This window comes from Bos javanicus, chromosome 21 (genome assembly GCF_032452875.1).
Source record: "Bos javanicus breed banteng chromosome 21, ARS-OSU_banteng_1.0, whole genome shotgun sequence".
Taxonomy (NCBI): domain Eukaryota; kingdom Metazoa; phylum Chordata; class Mammalia; order Artiodactyla; family Bovidae; genus Bos; species Bos javanicus.
Window position 1 is genome coordinate 677,029 of NC_083888.1, and position 20,359 is coordinate 697,387.

At 41.2% G+C, this 20,359-nt stretch overlaps 1 protein-coding gene across 1 annotated transcript; it reads right to left on the minus strand.

The window, feature by feature from the left end:
- Positions 1 to 18,073: 18,073 nt before the first annotated feature.
- On the minus strand, positions 18,074 to 19,748 carry NDN (necdin, MAGE family member). The gene has a single exon (XM_061394185.1). It carries the CDS (start codon positions 19,613 to 19,615, stop codon positions 18,638 to 18,640), a length of 978 nt encoding a protein of 325 aa, XP_061250169.1. The 5' UTR covers positions 19,616 to 19,748; the 3' UTR covers positions 18,074 to 18,637.
- Between the last annotated feature and the right edge of the window lie 611 nt (positions 19,749 to 20,359).

Consider the following 20,359-nt stretch of genomic DNA (forward strand, 5'->3'; position numbering starts at 1 on the left):
TCCAACCAGTCAATTCTAAAGGATATCAGTCCTGGGTGTCCTTTGGAAGGAACGATGCTAAAGCTGAAACTCCAGTACTTTGGCCACCTCATGCTAAGATTTGACTCATTGGAAAAGACTCTGATGCTGGGAGGGATTGGGGGCTGGAGGAGAAGGGGATGACAGAGGATGAGATGGCTGGATGGCATCACTGACTCGATGGACGTGAGTCTCAGTGAACTCTGGGAGTTGGTGATAGACAGGGAGGCCTGGCGTGCTGCAGTTCACGGCGTCGCAAAGATTCGGACACGACTGAGTGACTGATCTGATCTGATCTGATAAATATTTTTGTCTGCAATCTTGACTCCAGCTTGTGCTTCATCCAGTCCAGCATTTTTCATGTGATTTATGTACTGACCATCTGGTTATGTGGAGAAGGACATGACAACCCACTCCAGTATTCTTGTCTAGAGAATCCTGTGGACAGAGGAGCCTGGTGGGCTGCTGTCCATAAGGTCGCACAGAGTCAGACACAACTGAAGCAACTTAGCATGCACACATGCCTTGGAGAAGGAAATGGCAAGCCACTCCAGTATTCTTGCCTGGAGAATCCCAGGGACGGAGGAGCCTGGTGGGCTGCTGTCTATAGGGTCGCACAGAATCAGAAACGAATGAAGTGACTTAGCAGAAGCAGCAGCAGCAGCATTTGGTTATAGCCATGGGTAGAGTCATCTCTTGTGTTGTTGAAAGTGGGTGTTTGCTATGACCAGTGCATTCTCTTGGCAAAACTCTGTCATCCTTTGCCCTGCTTCATTTTGTACTCCAAGACCAAACTTGTCTGTCACTCCAGCTATCACTTGACTTCCTACTTTTGCATTCCAGTCCCTTATTATGAAAAGGACATCTGTTCTTGATGAAAAAAAAAAAAAAAAAGGAGGGGGGACATCTTTTATGATTAAAATGACCGTCTTCTATAAGGTCCTTTAGGTCTTCATAGAACCTTTCAACTTCAGCTTCTGTGGCATTAGTGATTGGGGCATAGACTTAGATTACTGTGATATTGAATGGTTTGCCTTGGAGACAAACAGAAATCATTCTGTTGTTTTTTAGATTACACCCAAGTACTGCATTTTGGCCTCTTTTGTTGACCATCATGGCTACTCCATTTCTTCTAAGGGATTCTTGTCCACAGTAGTAGATATAATGGTTGTCTGAATTCAATTTGCCCGTTCTAGTCCATTTTAGTTCACTGATTCCTAAAATGCTGATGTTTACTCTTGCTATCTCCTGTTTGACCCCTTCTGATTTACTTTGATTCATGGATTCTTTACAGCATCAGATTTTACTTCCATGACCAGTCACATTCACAACTAGCCGTTATTTTTGCTTTGGCTCAGCCTCTTCATTCATTCTGTATCTATTTCTCCACTCTTCTCCAGTTGCATATTAGACATCTACCAACCTGGAGAGTTCATCTTTCAGTGTCATATGTTTTTGTCTCTTAGAGATGGGAATACCAGACCACCTGACCTGCCTCTTGGGAAACTTGTATGCAGGTCAGGAAGCAACAGTTAGAACTGGACATGAAACAAAAGACTGGCTCCAAATAGGAAAAGGTATACATCAAGGCTGTATATTGTCACCCTGCTTATTTAACTTATATGCAGAGTACATCATGAGAAATGCTGGGCTGGAGGCTGGAATCAAGATTGCCAGGAGAAATATAAATAACCTCAGATATGCAGATGACTCCACCCTTATGGCAGAAAGTGAAGAACTAAAGAACCTCTTGATGAAAGTGAAAGAGGAGAGTGAAAAAGCTGGCTTGAAGTTCAACATTCAGAAAACGAAGATCATGGCATCTGGTCCCATCACTTCATGGCAAATAGATGGAGAAACAGTGGAAATAGTGGCTGACTCTATTTTGGGGGCTCCAAAATCACTGCAGGTGGTGACTGCAGCCATGAAATTAAAAGATGCTTACTCTTTGGAAGGAAAGTTATGACCAACCTAGACAGCATATTCAAAAGCAGATACATTACTTTGCCAACAAAGGTCCATCTAGTCAAGGCTATGGTTTTTCCAGTGGTCATGTATGGGTGTGAGAGTTGGACTGTGAAGAAAGCTGAGTGCTGAAGAATTGTTGATTTTGAACTGCGGTGTTGGAGAATTCTTGGGAGTCCCTTAGACTTCAAGGATATCCAACAATTCCATCCTAAAGGAGATCAGTCCTGGGTGTTCATTGGAAGCACTGATGTTGAAGCTGAAACTCCAATACTTTGGCCACCTGATGCAAAGCGCTGACTCATTTGAAAAGATCCTGATGCTGGGAAAGATTGAGGGCAGGAGGAGAAGGGGACGACAGAGGATGAGATGGTTGGATGACATCACCGACTCAATGGACATAGGTTTAGGTAGACTCCAGGAGTTGGTGATGGACAGGGAGGCCTGGCGTGCTGCAATTCATGGGGTTGCAGAGTTGGACACGACAGAGTGACTGAACTGAACTGTTCATGGGGTTCTCAAAGCAAGAATGCTGAAGTGGTTTCTCATTTTCTTCTCCAGTGGAGCACTGTTTCTCAGAACTCTCCACCATGACCCATCTGTCTTCAGTGGCTCTACACAGCATGGCTCATAGTTTCATTGAGTTAGACAAGGCTGTGACCTAAGTGATTAGTTTGGTTAGTTTTCTGTAATTACAGAATCACTGTAGAAATTCATATCTCCATCAGCTGCGTGAGAGGTTGAGTTTTGGCACAGCCTCCCTCGTATACTGATTTGCATGAAGTGGCATCTATTTGTGGCTTTAATTTACATTGTTCTAGTAGCTAATGGTATTGATCATCTCCTCTAGTGCTAATTTGCCATCCAGATATCCCATTTGGTTAAGTGTTTGTTTCTATCTCTGACCATTTTCTAGCCAGCTTGCTTGTTTTCATAATGCTAAGTTTAAACAGTTCTCTATATTTTCTAGATGTAAATCCTTTTTAGAGTATGTGTTTCACGAATAATCTTCTCCAGTCTGTGGCTTCTTGTTTTCATTCTGTTAGGAGTATCTTTCAAAGAACAGTGCATTTTGATATTTATGAGGTCTGAGTTATTAGACCCTGCCCCCACAAATTGTTTTTTTTTTTTTTTCTTTTCTGTGTCAGTTTTAGTTGCAATCAAACATAGTACCAAGAAACTCAGGTGCAGTCAGTTTGTCTTTTACTAGATTATTTGTGGCCTATAAACAGTTTATGTGGGGGGAAAAAATCATATACATTTCTGTTTTAGTGTTCTCTTTTCTTTTTTTTTAAATTTTATTTTATTTTTAAACTTTACAATATTGTATTAGTTTTGCCAAATATCGAAATGAATCTGCCACAGGTATACCTGCATTCCCCACCCTGAACCCTCCACCCTCCTCCCTCCCCTCCCCTCCCTCTGGGTCGTCCCAGTGTACCAGCCCCAAGCCTCCAGTACCATGCATCGAACCTGGACTGGCGACTCATTTCATACATTATATTATACATGTTTCAATGCTATTTTCCCAAATCTCCCCACCCTCTCCCTCTCCCACAGAGTCCATAAGACTGATCTATACATCGGTGTCTCTTTTGCTGTCTTGTACACAGGGTTATTGTTTCCATCTTTTCCAAATTAGACAAGGACATTCTTCTCCCACATATTGAAAATATAATTTAAAGGCAAGCCAACATTTTGATAATCCTTTTTTATGGCTTGAAACAATGAGAGCTGTCTTGTAGGCAGGTGTCCATGGAGGCTATCTCCTGTCACTATGCAGTTACCACTATCATTAGTGTTTCTACGGGTTTTCAAAAAACTGAAAAGTGACCGAAAACATTGTGAAAGACTCAAAATCACAGGTAAGCATATCATGCCCCATTTTAACAGTGCTATGTAAAATATACATGGGACATTTAGCAAGTAAGATTTTTTCATTTCATTTTCTTTGGCAAGGAGTTCATAGATGAATGAAGTTTGCCAAATTTATGTTAGCAATGGATGCTCTGATATGACCAAAGTCTAGTTTGGGTTTGGACAAGCTATCAATAATCTTCTGTTTTATGTCTTCTGTAATTCAGTTACAATTTTCATAAAAACCAAAAAGATAATTTCAAACTTCATTTTCAAATCAAAATGCTTAAAAGCCGAAGGTACATTTTTGTTGTTGCTTTGATTTGACACATAACTTGATATACTGTAGAAAGTATGATAGTAGTTAGACCTGGTAGAATCAGCTCTACAAGGTAAGTGGCTGTTATATTCCTAATCAAAATATCCTCTTTTGTTTGCCCAAAGGACATTTTAATTGCAAGTCACAAACTTTCCTTAGTTTCAAAGAGTAATGAAAATGATGGAAAGGAAATGAAATGATGATGTGTATTTGTGCAGTACATCCATGCCAATTCAGTGGCTGCTATTTTCAGCTGAGCACTTAAGTCTTTTTAGGAGAACAAAAATGGAGAGAAATTTTCCAGCATAGATGCCCAGTGACAGATGAATGGATAAAGAAGTTGTGGTACATATAAATAATGGAACATTGCTCATCCATAAAACATAATGATGTTGAGTCAATTGAAGTGATGTGGATGAACCTAGAGCCTGTTATACAGAGTAAAGTAAGTCATAAAGAGATAAGCAAATATAGTATATTAACCCATATATACAGAATCTAGAAAAAATGGTATGATTAACCTATTTTCAAGGCAGGGATAGAGAGGCAGATGTGGAGAATAAACTTGTGGACACCATGGGGGAAGTAGAGGATGGAAAAAGTTGAGAGAGTAGTATGGGCATACATACACTACCATATGAAAAATAGAGAGTTAATGGGAAGTTGCTGTATAACACAAGAAGTTCAGCCCAGTGGTGTTTGAAGACCTACAGGGATATGATTTGGGAGGGGGTGGGAGTGAGTTTCAAGAGAGAGGGGATATATGTATATGTATGGCTAATTGACGTTGTTGTTTGGTTGAAACCAACAGTACATTTTAAAGCACCTATCCTCCTATTAAAAATACATTTATAAAGAAATAGAGAAGCCTTCACTCATTTAATGGGTATAGTTTGTTTGCCCAAAATTGTGAATTCAGTTTCCACACAAAGGGAAGGCAATGTGAAGACACAGGAAAGATAGCCATCTACAAAGACTGGGAAATGTTTTCATTTTCCAGTGCTCAGAAGGAACCCACCCTGCTGACTCCTTGATCTCAGATTTCCAAACTCCAGAGCTATGAGAAAATAGATTTCTGTTGTTTACACGACTAAATCTATAATATATTGTTACACTAGCCCCAGGAAATTAGTGTAGATCATCTCACCTTCTCTATTATACCCAATCCCAAATTATTTTCTGTATACTGTGAAATCGGTTGTTGTGTTCATTTATCTTTATAACTCATTGGTGTATAAAACAACACAGTCATTTAGCCTTTCCAGTGAAGGCTGGGACATGCTAGCTTGAGTACTGCAATTGTTCTCATTTTTGCTATGTGAATTCCTAGAAAATATGGTCACAATATTCATAAAGGTAAACACTGTACAAGCATTAAATGGATACAAAGTAAAACCATTAATCCACAGGCAAAGTAAAATATGAACTAAAACTCATGATTCCAGCTTGCTTCCAGCATGAAGTACATTTAAATCACAACACTTCAAGTGTTGCAATAATAGATGGTCCATTACTGTGGACTGTAAGTCATAGTCGCTAGTATAATCAGGGAAAAACAAAACAAAACAACAACAAAAACAGTGGCAGGAATAATGAAAAGCAGATAATACATGCTGTATCTATTTGACACTAAAATGCATCTAGCCTCTATTTTATGGCCACCAAGTGACTGCATTCTTTTCACCAGTTTTTCTACAGAAGACCCCGGTTCAATACCTGGGTCAAGAAGATCTGCTGGAGAAAGGATAGGCTACCCACTCCTGTATTCTTGGGCATCCCTTTTGGCTCAGCTGGTAAAGAATCCACCTGCAATGTGGGACACCTGGGTTCGATCCCTGGGTTGGGAAGATCCCCTGGAGAAGGAAACAGCTATCCACTCCAGTATTCTGGCCTGGAGAATTCCATGGCCTGTATAATCCATGGGGTCACAAAGAGTTGGACACAACTGAGTCACTTTCACTTTCACTTTCTCACTCATGTCAAACCTCAGATATATCACATTCCACATAGGGGCTTCTTAGGAAGTCAAACTACCAGCACTCAAACCAGGACGTATGTGCGTCAATGTCTTATATATGTAGGCCTTTATTGCCTTTCCTTTATTTGCTTTATTGAACTGGTCAGGACTTTTACTATCAGGGTGAAAAGGAGTGGTCAAAAAGCCTACTGTTCCCAGTCTTCAAGGGCAGTGTTCAGTCTTCCACCATTAAATAATATGTAATGGCAACTATAGCCTGACTTTTTGTTTGCTTTTTTATGATCTTTATCAGCTGGATTTTTTTTTTTTACTTTACAATATTGTATTGGATTTGCCATACATCAACATGCGTGTGTACACGTGGATTTTTTTTCTACACCGTTTGCTAAGAAATTTTTATCATGAATGTGAGTTGAATTTTGTCAAATACTTTTTCTCCATGAACTGATACAAAAATGTGATTTTTATTCTAAGACTTAATATGATAAATCAAGACATTCAATTTTTGAATACTGAAGCAACTTTGCATTCCTGGAATAAATTAGAAACTTGGTATTGGACTATTATTCTTGTTTCATATTGATACATTGAATTTGCTGATATCTGCTGGAGAAGGAAATGGCAACCCACTCCAGTGTTCTTGCCTGGAGGATCCCAGGGACGGCAGAGCCTGGTGGGCTGCCATCTATGGGGTGGCACAGAGTCGGACATGACTGAAGTGACTTAGCAGCAGCGGCAGCAGCTGGAATCAACCATGAACAGCTGCTCCTGGAAAGATCTTAGTCTTCTCCATTCTGTAGGACATGTCCAGGAATATCTTTCTCTCTTTTCAGTTCCCTCTCCATCTTAAGTTTTTACTTCCCTTTCCACTCCTTTGAGAAAGTAGAGTACCACCAACTTCCTGTCACATACATAAGCAAGCATACAACTTATCAGTCATGTTTGCCACTCTGTCTTGCCCCTGCAGAGAAGGGATAACTGATTTTGTTTAAGGTGTCATCTCACCACACCATCAACATTGGTTTCTTTTCAACAGCAGAGGAATATGTTTGAGCCGTTGATCCTGACATACTCAATTCCTTTTTTTAAGTCAATTTTTAATATTGAACAATAGTTGATTTACAATAGTTGATTTCTGCTATACAGCAAAGTGATTCAGTTATATATATATATATGTGTGTGTGTGTGTGTGTACATTATTTTTTTAATATTCTTTCCCATTATGGTTTATCATAGGATATTGAATATATTTCTCTGTGCTTTGTTTGTTTGTTTTGGCTGTGCTGGGTCTTTGTTGCTCTTTGTGTGGGCTTTCTCTAATTGCAGTGAGCAGGGGCTTCTCCCTATCATGGTGCACAGGCTTCTCATAGTGGTGGTTTCTCTTGTTGTGGAGCACAGGCTCTAGGTACATAGGCTTCAGTTGTTGCAGCACATCGGATCAGATGTTGAGGCTCACAGGCTCTAGAATGTGAGCTCAGTAGTTTTGATTCAGGGGCTTGTTTGCTCTGAGGCATATGGAATCTTCCTAGACCATAAATCAAACCCCTCTGCCCTGTACTGGGAGGTGAATTCTTATCCAGGAAATTCCAGGATCTTCTTATATATCCATTGTATATATAAAAGCTTACATCTGCTAACCCTGAATTCTCATGCTGACCCTACTCCAAACCCCTCACCATTGGCAACTACAGTCTATTTCTATATGTCCATCATTCTGTTTCATATATAGGTTCATATGTGTCATGTTTTACATTCTACATATATGTGGTGATATCATACGTGTCTCCTGATTTGTCTCCTGATTTACTTCACTTACTGTGAAAATCTGTAGTTGCATCCATGTTGCTGCAGATGGCTTTATTTCATTCTTTTATTTATTTATTTTTTTTTTTTTGGGTTGAGTTATATATATAATTTCAGGGGTTTCATCTTCTTTATCCATTCATCTGCCAATGGACATTTAGGTTGTTTCCATGTCTTGGCTATTGTAAATATTGCTGTTATGAACATGGAAGTGTATGTATCACTTTAAATTATAACTTTGTCTAGATATGTGCCCAGGTGTGTGATTGCTGGGTCATATGGTAATGATATTTCTAGCTTTCTGAAAACCTACATACTGTTTTCCACAGTGGCTATACCAATTTACATTGCTACAAACAGTGTAGAAGTGTTCTCTTTTCTCCGTACTCCCTTGGCATCTCTAGGTTTTGCTTTATCCCTGATCTCTGTCCACTGTTTATTTTTAGTCTTTGAGAGTTCCATCTCTTCTTGTACAGTTGATATTTGTTATCTGCAATGATCCATCCTGCACTTCTCCCCCGTCATTCTTCAAGGTTCCCAAACTCCTATCCTTCTAGGAACTTGAATAGTACAGAAGCCTGAGGATGTCTAGTGCTCATGTCTGAGTGACCTGAATGGTGGATGTCCTATGCTGACTGCTTGGGCAAAGCACAGACAAACTTCCCAAGTACATGTGTTCTCCCCAAGCAGTATCACTCCCTCCCATTCGTGGGTTCATGAAATCTTAACCTACATCTTCATTTCCTCTCTTAGAAATTTCTTCTCAGTCAAGTGTATGTCCCTGCATAGATGCCTCACATTTACATCAAACTCAACATGTCTAAAGTTGAATTCAGCATGTTTCCACATAAACCTACTTTTTATTTGCCCCCAAATCCAATAGTAGGCATTACTCAAACAGAATCTTAATCATACTCCTTACTCTTTCCTGTCCTTATGTTTAATCAGTCATTGATTCATATCAACTTTATCTCCAAATATTGACTTTTATTTCCCATTAATCTTCACCATTCATTCCCTTGGTAGGGTCAACATCACCTCTCACCTGAGCTAATGCTTAGTGCACTATATGCCTCTGAACTTAATCCTCATTACCTTAGCTCTAATAATCATTGTTCCTACTGATGTATAACACCCTTCCTCCACACACAGACACACACGCACACACACACTCAAGTGCTTTTGATATCTCAACAGCATTTGACATCACTGGCCAATTCCTCCAGCTCAGAAGGCCATTATTTTAATTTATATTATCAAACATTCTCTTGGTTTTTCTGTCTCTCACCTAATTACTCCTTGGAATCACTTCACCAGGCCTTCCTTCTAGACATGGAAATGTTTCAGTTTCCCAGAATACAATCATGGACACACTCTTTACTTTACACTTTCTCTCTGGATAAATATACTGCTTCAACGCAGGGCTGTGATTCATTCTCTTAAGTTACACATCTTTATTAACTGTCTACAAGTTTTCTTAAGATATGTCCTAGAATTCTCTTATGACTTTTTCCCCAAACCTGTTCTCCTCACCTCTTCCTTATCTCACTAAATCACAATACTCTCAAAAAGGTATCTGCAACCCTATGTCCAAAAAAGAAACACAGTCTATCTTTTTATACATCATCTTCATCTCTTAATGTAGTCCTAATTTTGATTCTATCTCCTCCCAAGTTATTCTGAATACAATAGCTAGAGTAGTATTTTAAAAATATAATTTCAAATCAGTCCCAAATCCTTTGTAATTTCTATTTATTCTCCCTCTCTGTTTTTTATTTATTTATTTATTTATTTTGACTGTGTTGGATCTTCACTGTGGCATGAAAGCTCTTCCCTGTTGTGTGCAGGCTTCTCTAGTTGTGGTATGCAGGCTTCTTTAGTTGTGCAACATGGTGCTTAGTTGCCCTGTGGCATGTGGGATCTTAGTTTTCTGATACATGTCTCCTACATTGGAAGGCAAATTCTTAATCACTGGACAACCAAGGAATTCCGTCTTTGTGTGTGTGTGTGTGTGTTAAGTCACTTCAGTTATGTCTGACTGTGACCATAAAGACTGTGCACCACCAGGCCCCTCTGTCCAGGGATTCTCCAGGCAAGAATACTGGAATGAGTTGCCATGCCCTCCTGCAGGGGATATTCCCAACCCAGGGATTGAACCCACATATTTTATGTGTCCTCCATTGGCAGGTGGGTTCTTTATCACTAGCACAACCATTTACTCTTTAATACAATTTGCTAATCTATCATTGCCTGTAAGTGCTGGGCTATAGCCGCATTCTGTCCTAATTATCTGCCCTTTTTTAAACCCCTAGAATGCGTTACCATTATTAGCATGATTTTTTAATCAAATGGCAACACTGACTTAAAAATAAGCTGACTTTAATAATTAAATATACCACACATTCTTTATCTATTAATAAACAAACATATGTGTGTATGTGTGTGTGTGTGCACGTGTGCATGCTCAGTCACTTAGTTGTGTCTGATTTTTTTGCGATCCCATGGACTGCAGCCCTCCAGGCTCCTTTGTCCATGGAATTTTCCAGGCTAAGACATTAGAGTGTATTGCCATTTCCTTCTCTAAGGAATCTTCCTGACCCAGAAATCAAACCCAACTCTTGCATCTCCTACATTAGCAGGTGGATTATTCACCACTAGTGCCACCTGGGAAGCCATCTTCCAAAAAGTGGGATATACAATCATGATAAAGAAGGGAATTCTGCTATTTGCAACAGCATGGATGAAACCAGAGGGCATATACTGAGTGAAATAAGTCAGGTAGATAAATACAAATATTGCACAACATGACTTTACACTTAGAATCACATGAAGAGCCAAAGTCACAGAGACAGAGTAGTGTGGTGGTTATTAGGGGCAGGGGTGGAAGTAAGGGTGATCAGATGATGTTGGTTAAAGTGTACTGACTTCCAAATATAAGACAAATAAATTCTGGGGGTCTAATAAACAGGAGGTACTCATCACAAAAAAAAATACGATAATTATGTGACATGCTGGAATTGCAAGGTAACATATTGGTAGTGATCATTTTACAATCTTCCCAGGTGGTACTAGTGGTAAAGAACTTGCTGCCAATACAGGAGACCTAAGAGACGTGGGTTCAATCCCTGGGTCAGGAAGGTTCCCTGGAGAAGTACAGGGCAACCCACTCTAGTATTCTTGCTTAGAGAAGCCCATGGACAGAGGAGCCTGGCAGCCTACAGTCCATAGGGTTGCAAACAGTCAGATACGAGTGAAGTGACTTAGCAGACATTTTGCAATCTATAAATGTAACAAATCAACACATTGTACACCTTAAACTTACCCAATGCTAGGTCAATTATATATTGGTAAATCTGGGGGAAAATGAAATACAGAGATAATAAGGTGACTGTTGATAATTGTTCAGTGATTTGAAGACATTAAGCTTAACATCGCTTTGATTTGCCTCTTTTAATTCTCGTCATCACAGGAGCTGCAATAGCTCCTAATATTCTTTCTCTGTTCTTAGAAAGAGTAAATAGATGTGGGAAGGGAAAACTTAGGTATTTCTTCTATGTTGACTACAGCAGCACCAGCAGGCTGAGAAATCACATATTCAGCTTGTGCTGCCTCTGTTGCAGAGACAAACCAGAAGAGTGTTGTGGGTTGCATGTTGCCTCGCTCATCTGTTATGCTGTGTCTGGCGATAAAGCAAACCAGAAAACTCACTTAATTAACTCTGGGCTTTCACGTATGGTTATTTTCTCTGCCTAGATTCACATTCCCTCTGCTCTTTGCTAGATCTCTCCTAATCCTTCAAAAATTCCGTGAAGTGTCACCTTTTCAGAAAACTCTTTTCTAAGAATCTTATCTCAGCTGATCTCCCCCACCATTCTTTATTATTATGACCGAGTCATTTATCTCATTATCTTATCCAAATATGTGATTTGTATTTAATGGTTCATTTGTTTGTTTACCTTTTTATTGTGCTCTATCTGCACTGTGAGTCTCAGTAAAATCCTTGAGACCAGGGATCCGTTTTGTCTAATTCACTAATGTGTATTCAAACACAGCACTATGTAGACTTATAGTTGAAGTTCAACAACAACAAGGACTATACATGTACAGTTAGTAAGGGAACACGTGACACTCTTTAGACATTGAAATATGCATAATATAGCTATAGTAAGAGTTCCTGGCAGGTGAAAGAAATAATAATAAGGTAAATTAAGAGATAAAAATGGATGTTTTAGACCCTTGAATAACAATCAGGAAACAAAGGAAGATACTTACTCAAAAGAAGGCCTACTTTCAGGACAATTCCTTCTAACACTGTTGAGCTGTCATAGGATTAAAATATGACTCACATTTTCAGGGCATCAAATATATCTTCAGCACAATATTTTCCTTCTCCTTATCCAATGTTTATCTTCCAGCCCATTCAGACATTTATTTCCTGTCTTCTTCTTAGTAGATTTTCAGAAACTTCATAGTCTTACATGCTTGTGTGTGTGTTCACAGAACTGTTCCTTCTCACAAATCTATCCTTGACTACCTTTCCCAAACCACTTTTATGTGGCTAATTCTTGCTTATCTTATAGATGTATATTTATATGTCACTTTCTGAGGAAAGTCAGAGTTGGATGAACCGTTTTCAGCCTTCTAAGCCTCCATACTTCTGGAGGGGCACTCACTGTCCTAAAGTTTAATTCTTATTATTCATCTGCTTCTTTCAAGCACTGAAAGCTAACACTGCAAATGCAACGTATTAAGTGCTCAACACACACTACAAATTAGTGCATAAATTAAGAATGCATGTACAGTTCACTAAAACAACACATGTTTGAGTTGAGTGGGTCCATTTACAGGCAGATTTTTTTTTTTTTTTTTTATCAGTAAGTGCTTACTACAGGATCTGTGGTTAGCTGACTGCACACATGGGGGATTGGAGATAAGAAGGTTGATTGTAAATTTATTCTCCAGTGGACTATAACTGGGTCAGCACCCCGTATACCCTAATGTAACCCCCAAGTTGTTCAGGGGTCAACAATACTTATTCTCATAGCTCTAGGAGGGGATCAGAATGCCAATTTTTAATCACCCTTGGTAGTACAGGATGGTGGCTTTCATCTTTTTTTAAATTAATTTATTTATCTAAATTGGAGGCTAATTATTTTACAATATTGTGGTGGTTTTTGCCATACATTGACATGAGTCAGCCATGGGTGTACATGTGCCTCACCATCCTGAACCCCCCCTCCCACCTCCCTCCCCATCCCATCCCTCACAGAGTGAAGTAAGCCAGAAAGAGAAATACTAATACAGTATATTAACGCATATATATGGAGTTTAGACACATGATAATGATGACCCTATATGCAAGATAGCAAAAGAGACACAGATGTAAAGAACAGGCATTTGGACTATGTGTTAGAAGGTGAGGGTGGGATGATATGAGAGAATGGCATTGAAACATGTATATTATCATTACATCTTTGATCAGTTAGCACACAAAAGAGTATCTGGACTTAACAGTGTGTGTTTGGACATTATTTTTATCATTTTTTCACTTGCTATTTGTGTCACATTTGAAGCACTAAACTGTGTCATTAGCTCATTTACCTAGTAAAAATTATTTATTTACCTTTTTTCCTTAAAAACAAACACGACTTTGTACTGAATAAGTCTTGGGGATGTAATATGTATATGATGCCTATAGTTAACAATACTGTATTGTATATTTGAAAGTTGCAAAGAGTAGATTTTAAAAGTTCTAATCATGAGACAAAAAAAATTGTAACAATGTGCAATGGTGAATCCTCACTAAACTTACTGTTGCGATCATTGCAGTATAAATCTATACATCAAATAATTATGTTGCATACCTAAAACCAGTACAATGGTATATGTAATAAAAATAAATAAAAACCTGATAGATATTTGCCCATTTTCTTGGTGTATTTACAGAACTAACCTGAAAAAATATATTTATACTATTTTTTTGTATTTTTAAATTTCATTAATTTCAACTTGTCCATGTTTCCTCTACTTCAGAGTGATTGGTCATTATTTGCTATGCTTCCTTTTGTTTTTGCCATGTGGTGGAGTATGTCTTTTATTATATTTTGAGTTTCTTAACTCATATAATAAATACTTATCAAGCATGTGCATATATGAATGTGTACTCAGTTCTGGCCATGAACTGCAGCCCACCAGGCTCCTCTGTCCATGGAATTTTTCAGGCAAACATACTGGAGTGGGTTGCCATTTCCTATTCCAGTGAATCTTCCTGGCCCAGGGATTATAAATTCGTCTCCGGAGCCTCTTGCATTGGCAGGCAGATCTATCCCACACCACTTGGGAAAACTTCATGTGCGTATGTTCGTGTGCATGCTAAATCACTTCAGTCGTATCAGACTCCTTGCAACCCAATGGACTATAGCCCACCAGGCTCTTCTGTCCATGGGATTGTCTAGGCAAGAACCCTGGAGTGTGTTGTTATGCCCTCCTCCAGAGTATCTTTTCCACCCAGGGATCAAACCTGTGTTTCTTGCATGTCCTGCATTGGGAGGTGGGTTTTTTACCACTAGGACCACCTGGAAAGCCTACATGTAAGTATGACACTCCCTAAATTAGGCATCAAGGAAATGATGAAAATGAGAGAGGCAGTTAGGCATTTTGAAGAGGAACTAAAGAACCTCTTGATGAGGGTTAAGGAGGAGAATGAAAATTCTGGTTTAAAACAGTATATGTATATATATATATATATATATATATATATATATATAGGATCATAAACCCTAAGATCATGGTATCCAGCCCCATTACTTTATGGCAAATAGAAGGGGAAAGATGGAAGCACTTCTTCTTCTTTGGCTCTAAAATCACTGTGGATGGTGACTGGAGTCATGAAATCAGAAGATGATTGCTTTTTATCAGGAAAGCTATGACAAACCTAGACAGTGAATTGAAAACCAAGAACATCACTCTGCAACAAAGGTTCATATAGTCAAGGCTATGGTTTTCCTAGTGGTCATGTACAGTTATGACAGCTGGACCATAAAGAAGGTGGAACACCAAAGAATTGATGCCTTTAAACTGTGGTGCTGGAGAAGACTCCTGAAAGTCCTTTGGACAGCAAGATAAAACCAGTCAATCTTAAAGGAAATAAACCCTGAATATTCATTGGAAGAACTGATGCTGAAGCTGAAACTCCAGTATTTTCATCATCTGATGTGAGCAGCCGACTCATTGGAAAAGACCCTGATGCTTGGAAAGATTTGAGGGCAGAAGGAGAAGAGGGCATCAGAGGATGAGATGGCTGGATGGCATCACTGATACAATGAACATGAACGTGGGAAAATCCTGGGAGATGGTGAGGGACAAGGAGGCCTGGCATGCTGCAGTCCATGGGGTCACAGAGAGCTGGACATGACTGGGCAACTGAACAAGAACAACATCGTACATCCCAGGAAAAGAAAAACAAACTTACTTATAAACAGTTTGAATGAACAGTTTAGGATGCTATTGGAAGTAATACTAGGAGAACATGAGTGTACTTTCAAGGCCAGACCGTACTCCCACTGGAAATGATGCTCATGAGCTGCTCAGGTAAAACTCAAGTGGAGCAGGCTATAGATGACTTTTCAAGTAGAGGAAATACATACCTGCATAAGAAGTTCATTTAAAACATATATTTTCAAAAAAAAAAAACCAAAAAACATATCTTTTCTTTTTTTATAATGCTACTACAAAAGTCATTTATTTTGCTTTCAAAATACCTTATATGAGACGGCATTACATTTTTTTTTTACTTATGTAAAGCCTTTATTTTTTTAAATAATTTTAATTGGAAGCTAATTGCATTCAGTTTACACAGGTCCTTTTTCCCCTCCACGACTTTAATTAAGTGAAGTTAATTATAGTGAAATATGCATGTGGGTGTCTGTAAAAAAGTGAGGTTCTTGTTGGCAAAACAGTCTGATAAAGCATCAGATGTTACAGGGAATTAGAAACTCTTTCCCAGCAGCAGGAGTCTGGGCTTCACCACACTGTCATCTTGGCTGGAACATCCAGGGTCTGCAGACTGCATTCCGAAGGAGCTCTCGCAGCACCTTGTAGATAAGCCTTCTGGAATACACCTGACCAATCCCCCAACTTTCAGTTGAGCCCAGCATGAAAATCCAAGAAAGATACTGGATGTTCCTTGCCTGTGCCCCAAGCTACTTCCCATGCAGGACCTGGTGTCGTGAATTAGCTCTGTCCTGCATCTGGGAAGCCTCTCTCTCAGGGTCTGGCTGTCTCCAAGCTTGCATAGGAGCTGAGAAGCCCTGCCCACATGGGGTCAGCTTGCTGGGGTCAGCTTCTCATTTCTCATGATCCTGTCCTCTCAAGATTTGGTCCTCTACAGCACAGGTGATGTGCCTGTGTCAGGAAACTTGGGAGAAGCTCTGGGGTGGTTCTCCCAATCTCTTCCGGCAAAAAGGAAAGCAAATACAAACACTGGGAAGTAAAAGGACTGCATGGCCAGTGACTTCTGGGTTTGATGAAAGAAGTGTTCAGGAGTTGAACAGTTGCTTCAAGCAGAATTAGGGCATTAGAGAAAGTGTCCAGCACCCCAGGTTAGCAGGGGAGACTTTTACATTTAAAGGGGCAGGTTTGTTTTGTTTCTGCAGGAAGTTTTGGGTTGAGAGGGAGGTAATTTTTTTAACAGTTTTAAAATGTCTGAATTAGCTTTGGCTCAGAGTTTAAGAGGTAGCATCAAAGCCAGGGCACACTTGCCAAAGTTATTGCAAAAATGCCCACTACTCCCCACAAGAGACCTTACAGGACATTCACTAAAAGGGATAAACTTCGTCTCAGGACATGGGAGGCTTCTTCAGCACTTTAGCACCAGCACCTGCCTGTTAAGTAATGTTATTTAAGTGCGGGGAATCCTAGTTCCCAATTCAGATAGTAATTCTGTCACACAAATACAACTCTGATTACTTCTTTAGGTGGTGATGTCACCTATGTGTTCCCCTCATTTTCCATCTTCCCCAGAAAAGGGTCTGGCTTTAACCAAATGATCTTTTTCAATGTTCTGATGTTTGAAGGATTTTTGGTCTTATTAAATCCTATTTCTCTCTCTCCCCCTTGCAGGTTTAAGCTTCATAATGAGATTTATCCTCAGACACTGCCCCTCCCTGACCACATCCCACCCTCTGAGTGGTTGCTTAGTGGCCCATGGCAATTTTGGAGACACCCCAATAGGTGACCTTCCCACCCCAACCCCACATCCCTCTCCAAGGTGTCCCATGTGTGTTCCTCCAGACCACTGGTCAGTCAGCTCCATCAGCACAGTCCTTCAGAAAAGACCAAGCTTCAAATCTTGGGTTCACTGCTAAGTAGGAACAGGACTTGGTTAGGTCCATTAATCTCTCCAAAATGAAGTTTCTTGATTTGTACAGAATATGACTTAATCCCCCTAAAAAATTAATGTTGAGGATTCATCAGTAATAATCCTTAGCTGTGTGTGTGTTGAGTAGGGAGCTCAAAGTACAGGCTATAACATGAGAACTACAGACACTAACATGGAACTTTTTAAAGGCATAATCTAAAAGGCAGGAGTCAGGGGGGCAGCTGGAGACAGGTGGGTCAAAGTATGGGCTCTGGGCCTATTCAGTCTGGGTCCAAACCCTAAAACCAAGCCTCTCCTCCCAGGAAGCCTTTATGATCCAGGGAAAGCTAATTATCTGCTTTATTCCTGTATTTCCTCCATGGTGCCTGCTTCACAAGGCTATTGTGAGGATTAAAGAGAGAAAATATATGTACAGGGTTTAGTACAATGCCTCTCTTAGTGCCCACAAAAGACAGCTATTATTTTTTAGAAAATATGGAAAATGTAAGAGAGGCAATTACTCTAAATATCAACATTTGTTATTTCTATGTGATGTTATTATGATCCCTTTGTTGGTTTTTGCACTTCTCTCTACTTGTCAAAGCTTTGATATGAACTTGTGAATTCCTTTCTGAAAATAAAACTATGCACTTCACAAATTTATGAGCCACGTCCCCATCCTATTAGATGAAATAGTTATATCTGTATACTTTGTAATTCCCATTCCCAACCCATAATATTCTGTTAAGAAGATAAAGTACACTTTTTCCATGAATGACTGTATCACAAGAATCTTTAATGTTTAAACTTTACTCATGGTGAGGTTGTATCTGTGTTTAGTAAAGTGTGCCCACATTGAGTCTGTTTCAGTCCACATTACCAAACTCCACAGGGATGTTTCTTGTACCCAGGCAGAGCACAAAGACAGGGGTCAACTTTTCTCTTGCTTAGGCCAGCTTTTCTGGGGAGTTTTTCCAAACTCTCCAAGACCAATCTACCCCAATACACAGCCTCTGTCACACGTAAAAGAATATGGAAAATGTCTCAGTGTATTTCATAAGTTTAGCACATCTCTGGTACAAAAAATTCAAGAAAGGTAGCACAAAAGCGAAAGCACCAACTGAGCTTACTTACAAACAACCATGCATGAATCCTACACACTAATATTACTGAAATGAACACAACATTGCATTAAGAGGTATAAAAGCACTGTACGGAAAACTTAAAAGTTACACGTGAAATACTGCACTGTAGATCCTGAATACTCTAATGTCCCACACTCCCACCCCTCCTCCACCCTGGTGAGGGGCAGAAAACTTCCATTTGCCTCCAGACCTTGCTAGTCCTCTGAGACACTGTTGCGGGGGCAGTGGGCAGTGGGGTGGGCCGCCCGCAGGGCTCTAGCCTCTTCCAGAGCCTCCCTGTAGCGGGAAGGCCAGGCCTGGGGGGTTTTCTTAAAGACCCTGGCCAGGAACTCCATGATCTGCATCTTGGTGATTTCGCGGCTGGCACGGGAGCCCCAGAAGAACTCGTACTCAGGGGGCTCGACATGGGGGACGCGCTGGTACTTCAGGTAGTTCTGCTGGACGAACTCCTCGGTGATAAGCTTTCTCACGTCTCCGAAGGTGGAGTGTTTCTTCCAAGGCCTCAGCCCCAAGATGCGCAGCACGTTCCAGACTGCACTCTCTCGAGCGCCGCGACCCTTCACGTAAATGAGGCTCAGGATCATCAGCAGGAGGCCTGTCATCGGCATGCGGTTGCTCAGAGCGACCCTGTCCAACTCCTCTGGCTCCAGAGCTTTGACCAGCGAAAACTCCATGGTGTGCAGGCTGGTCAGCCTCAGGTGCAGCCCGAACACGCGTGCGAGGATGAGGCTGGTGCGCCGAAGGATGCTTCTGCACCACTTCTTGTAACTGCCGATGACATCCTTCACCATGTCTGGAAACCAGATGATCATCCTCTTCTGGTCCTTGACCAGCACGTACCACATGAGCTCGTGTGCCTTCTGCACCAGCTGGGCCGGGGCCGGGGGCGCCGGGCTGAGCTGAGTTGTGCTCGGGGCCTGGTGGGGACGGCCTTCCTCAGCGGCCTGCTGCAGGGCCTTCGGGTCTCCCTCTTCGCCTGGAGCCTGGGGAGGCAGCGAGACCAGAGGGGCATCAGGCGGGCTTAAGGGAGGGTTCTCCGACTCAGTGAGGGTCGCGGCCTGAGACCCCGGAGAAGAGGGCTCCCCGGGAATGCCGGGGCTGCTGTGCACCTCAGAGTTGGAGGCCTCGGCTGCAAAGTTGGGGTTGCACACATCCTTACTTTGTTCGGACATATCTGTTCGGTCTCGCAAGAGCAGGGCCGCCGAGTCCAAGAGCTCTTCGAGTCTGCTTTCCCTCCGCGACTCCTGGAGAGGAAGTGCGCATTGCTGCGCCCGGCGCCTTCCGCAGAGGCCAGGCAGGGCGGGGCGGCGGCGGGCCGGGCCAATGCGCCTGCGCGTCCGCGCGCCTGGGGCCAGGCAGTCGCGTTGGCGGGCGGGGCTCCTGGTGGGCTGCAGGAGGGGGCTAGGAGGCCCCCAGTAAGCATAGAGGGTCCGCTAGAATATGGGCCTCAATGATCACTCCCCCTCCCCAGGCGTCCTGTTAGGGCTAAGGAGGAGTTCTTGAGGAGGAGGGGAGGGAGATGGGTGAGCACTGGAGAAGGAGTAAGTTTAAGGGACAGATGGCAATTTAAGCTTCTGAGATGCTGAAGCTGACTTTCTTAGGAAACATTTGATTAGGTATATCCAAAATCAAGTTAGAGATCAATCCGAGAGCAAGAACTAGGCTGGTGTGTCAACTAGGTTTCAGATCAGTGTGAGAATTTAAACTGAGAGAACAGTTAGGATTGCCCAAGAAAATATGTCAACTCTGAAAAAGAGAAGTCGCTAAGTCGAGTCCGACTCTTTGCGATCCCATGGGCTATAGCCTACCAGGCTCCTACGTCCATGGGCTTTTCCAGGCAAAAATATTGGAGTGGGTTGCCATTTCCTTCTCCAGGGGATCTTCCTGACCCAGTGATCAAACCCAGGTCTCCCGCA

Coding starts and splice junctions, on each gene's coding strand:
- NDN (XM_061394185.1), bottom strand. CDS start 19,615: ATGTCCGAACAAAGTAAGGATGTGTGCAACCCCAACTTTGCAGCCGAG.